Source organism: Mytilus edulis, chromosome 1 (genome assembly GCF_963676685.1).
Source record: "Mytilus edulis chromosome 1, xbMytEdul2.2, whole genome shotgun sequence".
NCBI classification, from domain to species: domain Eukaryota; kingdom Metazoa; phylum Mollusca; class Bivalvia; order Mytilida; family Mytilidae; genus Mytilus; species Mytilus edulis.
In genome coordinates this window covers 74,112,097-74,121,737 of record NC_092344.1, presented here as the reverse complement: position 1 = coordinate 74,121,737, position 9,641 = coordinate 74,112,097, and the positions used below count along the sequence as shown (strand labels likewise).

General features: G+C 33.2%; 1 protein-coding gene across 1 annotated transcript in view; it reads right to left on the bottom strand.

Moving 5' to 3' along the window:
* Window positions 1–329: 329 nt before the first annotated feature.
* LOC139489795 (metabotropic glutamate receptor 6-like) overlaps window positions 330–9,641 on the bottom strand; it is a 56,801-nt gene continuing 47,489 nt past the window's right edge. Inside the window, exons 3-7 of the mRNA XM_071276646.1 lie at window positions 8,938–9,225; window positions 7,204–7,506; window positions 5,812–5,938; window positions 2,656–3,592; window positions 330–1,088 (exon numbers count right to left, since the gene is read on the bottom strand). Of these exons, the coding sequence (XP_071132747.1) occupies window positions 735–1,088; window positions 2,656–3,592; window positions 5,812–5,938; window positions 7,204–7,506; window positions 8,938–9,225 (2,009 nt within the window). The 3' untranslated portion in view covers window positions 330–734. The remainder of the gene's footprint in view (window positions 1,089–2,655; window positions 3,593–5,811; window positions 5,939–7,203; window positions 7,507–8,937; window positions 9,226–9,641) is intronic.

The following is a 9,641-nucleotide window of genomic DNA, read 5'->3' as shown; positions in this document are numbered from 1 at the left end:
GGCTGTAAGTTTACGTATCTTTGAACACAGCAATGACGTTTTTTAATTGTATAATTGCAGAGTTTAACAATGTCATAATTTGTTTCAAGAAGATGCGATTCATTAGAAAGTTCGAGGACTTTTATAATGATAGATTATGGAAATCAACAAAAGATGTTTCGAAGAAATTATTCAACGAAATCTGTTCACCCTTTTGCATGTCAAAGTAGAAGTATCTGTGATGAAAGTCGGAAGATAGCTCAAATATGACAGATCTGTACTATGCCACCGCCCACACGTCCAACTCTTCTTATTACAATAGGAATTCATATCAAAAACATAATCCAATATTTTGATTGTATTTCGTAGTATTTTATTATTGTACAAATGAGGACAACCTTATCCATTTATGATTCTCGAAATAAATGATATGTATATGTCAGTACCGGTTATTAATTTCTTCCTAGATTGACATATGTCATATTACAACAAGCCCTCTTGAGACTTTCTTAGAAAATTCCATTTACATTTATAAGGGTTATGAAGTTTGTGGATTAAACATAAATTGATTATAACGTCAGAGCAAATCAAAAACGCTTATGTGAATACTAATTGAATATGGTGGAAATGCATTTTCGAAATTACCATAAATTCTGTTCAATAAAACGACGAACATATATTTTACTATCGCCTGTATCCAGACGCTTGATGCAAGTATAAAAGTTTCTGTTCTGACCGATAATAAAACATTCTATTCATTCGGAATGATTCTCTGGATTTCCTGTTTGAGTACTGTTATTATTTACATTAGCATCCTCGTCACATGACAAATCATCCATGTCGTCTGAAAAGACGTCATTATAAGTAGTCTGCGTTATCTGAGTGTTTGCATTAAGATTATTAAATAGGTTTCCATTAGGGCACGGAAGAGGAAAACTTCCGAATGAGTTTTGGCGTCCGGACTTGTAAGAATTGTTGTACATTGAGGCGCCTTGTCTGACATTTTTATGAGGCTGTAGCAAAACAATATATAACTTCGGAACAAAAACACAAACAAGGGCAACTGTAGCACTGATACTAACGCACATGCACAAAGATGTAACCTCAATCTGAAAGAAACAAAAATAAAAATACAATTTCATAATTATAATGGTTTTGATAATCAAGCAGATACAAACAATTCTTAAAATTAGATAGTTCCAATTCAAATTTATAGATTAGAAATATGATAACAGACATTTTAAAAATAGATATACAACAATTTAGCGATATATTATGGCATACTGTTACAACGATAAGTTTAAGTTAAGATTCTTTAAATACTCGGGTGAATAAGACGTCAGTCAAAAACCTTTTGAGTAAAAGGTTATGAACATTTTAAAAGAAACTTTAAAAGTATTCCATCAACTTCGGAATTCCCTAAATACAAAGTATTGTATTAGATAGTTAACATATAATATAGATGTACTGCGTGTTTTAAAAGTCACTGACATGTACTTGCTGTGGTGTTTGGGTGTTGGTGTTTTTTTTTCTCTCTCAAGATGTAGACCCTTCCCCTGTTAATTCCAATCTGTGGAACAACACAAAGTATAAAAATAAGCAACATTACAGCCTATTCCATTGAGTGTGTACATGTAGTAAAAGGTAGAATCCTTGGTTAGGTTGCTTAGCAGCTGAGCAGCTGAGCAGTAGAGTCATTATTTGGTGAGGTACACTACCCTCCTTTCGAAGTAGCCTAGTCTTACAGACATAGATTGATTACCCGTCGGACTAGTCTACTCTCAAAAGGAGGGTAGTTTACCTAGCATAATAATGACTTCACACGGTTCAGTTTACCAAGAATTATACCTTTCCCTACACACTCAATGAAATCGGCTGTAAAAATGTATAATTTATATTACTTTAAGATATATAATTTTCCGACCGTGCGAGGGCTGTATAACCAGTTAAGTTCGTTAAAAACTTCCATCATCATGTATGATTTCAGAAATGCAATAACTCCATAATTGTGGTATAAAAGTTAAAAAAAAAAGGAACAGATACAAACGCAACATCAGTGCCAATGAATTATCGAGGTTAATGAAAGCAAGCTCACAGTTCTTTTCACCTAATACCACACTAATGAATGTTCTTTTTTTAAAGGATTAAACCGAGTTGTGGTCTTAATTAAAATGACTATTCAAACATAACAATGAAGTATCATAATTACTTAAGTTTAGTTAGTATTGTATGGCGTTTCTCGGTGTGGCAGAGTTAATACCAATTTAAACGCTTAATTGTCTACCAGTCTAACGAAGTGCGAAGTGGCTATATTATACTCATTAACCATAAGCACTGGGAAATTCTTTTTCAACCCCAAAAACGCACACCTGAACAAATGAAAAATGTACATATATCTCCATGTCGTGTTATTGATGTTCCTTCATTTCTTTCACATTATAGCCATGCCACGAAGGTGAATGTAGATGAATTATGGATTACTTATTATTTTCACTTTTGTGATATTAATATCCCAGACAGCGACACTACATTTGTAGCTCTTGGCAGAGATTAAATCCAAGATTGCTGTAATAATTCAAGCATAAAACATTTTTTGAAAAAGGCAAAAACATTGAAATACATTGCTTAAGTTCTGTAAATGTTACCTAAGGTATTAAACTACATGTACACACTTACCTTAAAATCACTGCTAGCACCAAAGTAGATTGCACCAAACGCAAGCCAAACTATACAAGTGCTGTACATTGTAAATGCTATACATTTGGCTTCATTGAAGTTTTGAGGAATTTTCCTCGTTTTAATACCATATATGGTACAAAGTATGATTAAAACAATATTGTATGTCAACGATGCAATAATTGCAATCTGACTTGCTTTACATTTCAAAACTTGAAATTCGGTATGTTGTCTTGTATAAATAGTATCCGGTTTTTCAAACCCAAGCCACGTTAATCCTCCAACAATCTGAACAGATACAAGAGCCATGCAGATAATAATTTGTGACTTTGGACTAGTATAGCTCGGTCGCTTAACCATTGCTTTAATCCCATTGTTGAAAATTCGATAAATTCTGTTAGTCTTTGTCAACATCGCAGCATATATTAAACATAAGGAAACTCCTAGACCGAGTCGAATGATCGTACACAATATTATAGTTGGTGTTGCTAGCATAATTAAAGAAGTACCATATGCCATTAAAATACCAACCAGTAAAACATAACACAGTTCCCTCCCAGATGCCATGATAATAGGCGTATTGTTGAACTTTATAAAAACAGCTATGGTCAGTATGGTGCTGACGATTCCAAAACTAGAGAATGCGATAGGTAGTATTACCCACAAACTGTTCCATTCCAATTCCAATAAAGGTAATGGTTTACAAGATGTTACGTTGTCACTTGGTTGAAAGCCATCTTCGCAGTCTTTGCATGTCTTTTCATCGACTAAATATTGGTTTGGTCCACATGGTATACAAATCCAACAGCAAGCTGCGTGTTCCCTTTCTACCTTTTCTTTTTTATGTCCAAATGTACACGGCTCACTACACACAGAATTTGGGACCTCATTCGGGTCAGCCTCTTTCCAGTTAAGAAAGCTACTGTTGAGCTTCAATCTAAAAGTATACAAATCTTAGAATTTCATCACTTAAAGTTAAAATATGCTGAATATCTATTTATAAAGTGTACACTTAAAGTTAAAATATGCTGCATTTTGAGTATATGTTATATAATATACACCTAAAAGTTATGATTCATGACGACAAAACCCACAAGGCATGTAAAAAGGGTCGACATGGTTTGGGTTGTACACAAGGACAGACTGTTGCAATACTGAATTTATTCCAGTTGATAAGAACAAAAGAATTATATAATGATTCCAAAATTATGACAATTCATCTAATAAATAATTGATGTATGAATGTCAAAAGTATTATAGTTTAACTATGTTATAAATGAATTTTGGATAACGCTATTTTAACACATATGAATTGTGGATTATTATAATTCATTTTACACATATCAATTTCTGATTTATATTAACTATTCATATATGCATTCTTTCTACGTTTCTTGGCTGTACATCTTGTACACACTGCATTCGAGAAATGTTTTGGTATAAATGGTGATTTAAACAGGTTGATAACAAAGAAAATAAAAACGACTTTAACATTTCCAACATTTCAAATAAATGTTTCTGTCTTCTCTTAAATTTCTCCGTCCACAACGAAGACATGTTAGGATTCGGCTCCGTCTGCGTCGCTTTGCATTTGATAAAGAAAGTCTTTGAATAAGTGTTGTACTACAAATGATTGCATGTTACTTGTCTTTGTTATTTTTGTCATCGGCTTGTTGTTTCGATGGAGTATATATACATATCATGTTTCATCTCATGTTAACATATTCCTCCAGATTTGATATGATTTTTTAGTTTTTCAATATTTGGGTATATATATATGTATCTGAATTTAAAATAAAGAGTTTAATTTACATATTTAAACCCGACGCATTTTTGCGCCTATCCTAAGTCAGGAGCATCTGCCCTTTGTTAGTCTTGTGGTGTTTTTTTTAATTTTAGTTCATATAGTTTTGGAGTTTAGTATGGCGTCCATTTTCACTGAACTAGTACGCATTTTAATTTAGGGGCAACAGCTGAGGCCCACTCCGGGTGCAGGATTTTCTCGCTGCATTGAAGACCCATTTGTTGCCTTCGGCTGTTTCCGTTCTTTGGTCGGTTGCTGCATCTTCCCAATTTCCATTCTCATTTTTTTTTGTCAATTATGATTATAATGTTGATGTTGTAAATCATAATTCTCTTTGTTTCTATTATTATTTGAAAAAAGGTACGTGCTGAAAAATCTTCGAACATTTTTAACATACTCTTTACATACACTATAACATTGCTTTAGTTTAAAGTATTGAACGCAATAACTGGAAAAACAAATTATTCTAAAAGGCATATCTGTGTTATACAATGATAATAACAAAAAGATCATTAAACACGTTAAAGGAAAGCTCGTCAAATACAGTGGTTGTTTTCAGAATTGTATATAATTTAATATATATTTTTCTATTTGCCTAATACATTGATACTGAGTATACCTTATCAACGTATTTGATTGGAGTGACACGACGAATGTCGCATGTGAAGCACAATCTGCTTATCCTTCCGGGGTTCCCCTAGTTATTGAAGGGATTCGTATTGCTAGATCGTTAGTTTTCCATGTTGTGTTTCGTGTATAAAACTGTGTTTTTGTCTTTTTCGTTTGTTTTTTACCATGTCGTTGTCCCTTTGTTTTTGATGTTTTAATGTCTCATTGTGGTATCATCATTTGCCTAACCCTTTCTTTTGGATTTAATATAATATCGTGGACATTTCATTTTACTTATTACGTCGTTACATCAATGCTACAAGTATCAAATGATTATTCCATGTTGCATAAGTTCAAATGTTAGTTAACAAACCTGTCAATCCATTCCCCTATCTTGACATAGCCATACCCGTCCGTTGATAATTTCTGATATTGATATTAGTTAACAAACCTGTCAATCCATTCCCCTATCTTGACATAGCCATACCCGTCCGTTGATAATTTCTGATATTGATATTAGTTAACAAACCTGTCAATCCATTCCCCTATCTTGACATAGCCATACCCGTCCGTTGATAATTTCTGATATTGATATTAGTTAACAAACCTGTCAATCCATTCCCCTATCTTGACATAGCCATACCCGTCCGTTGATAATTTCTGATATTGATATTAGTTAACAAACCTGTCAATCCATTCCCCTATCTTGACATAGCCATACCCGTCCGTTGATATATACAAACCTGTCAATCCATTCCCCTATCTTGACATAGCCATACCCATCCGTTGATAATTTCTGATATTGATAGACGTCATAACGACCAATTCCATCGCCTTGACTATTAAACTCCACTATATCACCAGCAATTCCTGAATATATAATCAGATTTCTTTATTTTAGCAATTTGAAAAGTTATTCTGTTTTCTATTACCACTAATCTTCTTGATTCAATTTGATATTTTTGTTAATATGATAAAAAAAAAAAACACTCTGAACAGGTTTTATATAAAAATAGACTGTTTTGCCTTGTCATATACGTATTCCCCATATCTCTCTATCCATATTGTAATTTCATTTGCATACCTTCTCATTTATCTCCAGGCTTAATCTTATTCGTTCAATATATCAATGTTCGGCCTTGGTAATGGTTTATAGGTATGTAATGATTGGCGTTGTACTTTTATCAAATGAGAATATAGAGTTTATTATCAATCCTAAGTCAGTTTTTCCCTATGTATGGGTGTTTAAAATTCCATTCGCCTATATTTTTAAATTTTCACCAAATATTTGAAAACAAGGAATTAAGATTTGATGAATTTTGCTATTCAAAATGTAACAAGGACCAAGCAAACTATGTGAATGACCCTGAGTGGTTTTTGGCTGTTTTATTGTGACCTGTTGGTTTTATCCTCACGAAAGTTTAATATTCGTTCTGCTTCAGTTTTGTTTTTCATTTTGTTAGCCATATACATTTTGTAGTTGTTTAAATCCACGTAATTTATTCTACAACAATACGAGAAAAACAATAATAGAAGGACAACGACAACCACTGTTTGACTCTTTGCTTGGAACAAATACACATTGTGTGTAAGTGAACTATATTTTGAATATGCTTGCTGTTCAGAATGAATAATTAGTGCATCTGAAAACGTCGGTTTAATCTAGGTCGAAATCAAATTGCACAGGCTACTTCTTAGGAGAGTTTTTACTTGCATCTCAATTTACTTGTATACTCGATAGATGCACATGTGGAGCAGGATCTGCGTACCCTTCCGGAGCATCGGAGATTGTCCCAAGTTTTTGGTGGGACTCGTGTTGTTCGGTCTTCAGTTTTCTATGTTGTGTCTTGTGTACTATTGTTTTCCTGTTGGTCTTTTTCTTTTTTAGCCATGGCGTTGTCAGTTTATTTAAATATATGAGTTTGAGTTTCTATATGTAAGGCTATGGGTAATCAAGTTTTGTTAAGCACACCCTAACTTAAAAATATTGTCTTTTAGGTACATACATTTTGTAGTTCTATGATTTAACATAAGTGCTTAAATGTGAAACATTGCCTTAAATTGTTTCAAGTCTCGTGCGGTAAACACTTTTTTCAAACTTTAACCTTTTGAAAACAAACTGATTGTGTACCTACCTGTAAAAGATACATTACGGATAAACTCCAACAATTCTTGTCTATTTGGTGAGTTCAGTAAAGGACAGTGCTCCATAACTGTTGTACATTTACTTTTAAAATAATTATGGAGTGCATGAGCTAATGCATATACCGAATCAATGACAAATTGTACCAGTCCTTCTTGTTCATATCTATGTTTTGTACAATTGTGTCGCTTTATATCCCTCTTAGAACAGTTATACACTTCTCCCCAGTATTCTTCGAACCATAAATTCTGTTTATTATTTTTTAATGTCAGATTTGAGAAATAATCATCGAATTCTGAAAAGAGAAACAAAAAAAAACCCTCTCTTTTATAAAAGTAAATATAAATTTTTCACGAATGTGACCTACTGAATTAGACTATTTATCGGGTTTGTAATAGGATGAGCAACACGATGGGTGGCACATATGGAGCAGGATCGGCTTGACCTTCCAGAGAGCATGAGATAAACCCTAGTTTTTGGTGGGGTTCGTGTTACTAAGTCTTCAGTTTTCTATGTTGTGTCTTGTATACTAATTATTTGTCTGTTTGTTTTATTTCTGTTTTAGCAATAGCGTTGTAAATTTATTTTCTATCTATGAGTTTGACTGGTATTTTTCGCCCCTCTTTTAGTGTATTGGTGTTTTCTCATTATCATACAACCAAAACCTCATCTTCTCAATATTGTATAATCATCAATAACAACATCATCCTTAATGTGCATGGTCGTTTTTTATATAAATAAGGCCGTTAGTTTTCTCGTTTGAATTGTTTTACATTGTCATATTGGGGCCTTTTATAGCTGACTATGCGGTATGGGCTTTGCTCATTGTTGAAGGCCGTATGGTGACCTATAGTTGTTAAAGTCTGTGTCATTTTGGACTCTTGTCGACAGTTGTCTCATTGGCAATCATACCCCATCTTCTTTTTATATGGAATATTTGCCTCTGGAAGGTAAGCAATGAGTTGTGACAAAGGATCATCATTAATTTTTCTGGGCGTTCGACCCTATCAATTCCTGCTATTGGCAACTTACACCTGTTAATTTAAAAGAAAGTCTGTTTTACAATGTTTGTCAATCTTATTTGACGCAGAGGTCAAGTGAACATATATGGCATAGATCCCATTATTTTTATTTCGTTTAATTTTCTTCTATTTATTCTTTCTTCCTTAATCTAACAATTCATTGCCAGTCTTTGTTCAGATTACTATATTACGTATGACCTAGTAGTTTCATTATTGCGCCTTACAACTATTGCCTAAGACTATATTAAAAAAAAACTAAATATATTGTTTTGTCTGGTCTATTAACGCCCGATTTCCTGATTTGATTTTCATGCAGACGCCATTAGTTAACAAAATACACGGCATAAATAGTACATGCATAATAGCTATCTGAATATTAATTGGAGTTTTAAAGTGAGAAGTTAAGGAGATCATGTAAAATAAGCGGGTTAATTGCACATAAATTTCTGAAACGTATAAGACGTCTTTACTTGATTAATAAAGTGTTCGCCATAACTGATAGTTTACTGGTACATGCCATGTTTCTGAGTATTTTTGGAGCAAGGTTGATAGGGCAATTTTTGGCTAGATTTCAATATCAAGTCGTCGATACACTTAATTCATTTTAGTTATTCAGTTCTTGCTAATTGTAAGACATCGTTGACATCTTACCTTTCACAAATGCACTTTCTTCATAAACAAGATAAACAAAACTTCGGAATTACCTCTAATATCGGATCTTTTCGGAAGTAAAGTAATTGCTCCTTCTGCCGCTTTTTCCTGGCCCACAACTGGATGCACTTTAGCTCCCCAGCTATCACTAGCAAGGAACCAAAGTTCAGATGTTTTGTTTGCATGCATAACTGCCTCCAGAAGATGTTTTGCATTATCTTCGTTTACAAACATTACTATCACTTTAGCTTTTTTAATTTTGAATAGGTCATCAACTGTTTCTTTAAATAAATCTTTCGTCGGGTCACGTGATATCACAAAAGATTTGGCGATGCATATTCCTGGAAAATAAAATTAAAAAAAACATTAATTCATTTCTTTCAACTTTAAGGGATTTTAAATAAGTGAAATTAAAACGTGTCAAAACTGTATCAGTTTTCTGAGATTCAAAGATCAGAGCTCTGACTGGCCCTTTGGTAGTTAATGATATAGTAGTATGACATATATTGTATAATTTCATTGGTATGGGGTAAAATAATGAAAGTGTTAATTAGTTCGGCATCAACATCTCGGAAATGCAGAGAAAAATTCCGAATTATAGATATTAAAGGACACCTTACAGTTTTTGGATTGATTTATTTTTTGGTTATGCGAAGACACAAAAATGTTATTGTTTAACTTCATATCGTAGCGTAATGAGTATTTTATCGCGGATCAAAAGCTTACAGCTCAGTACAAATTCAGATGGGCTCTTTCA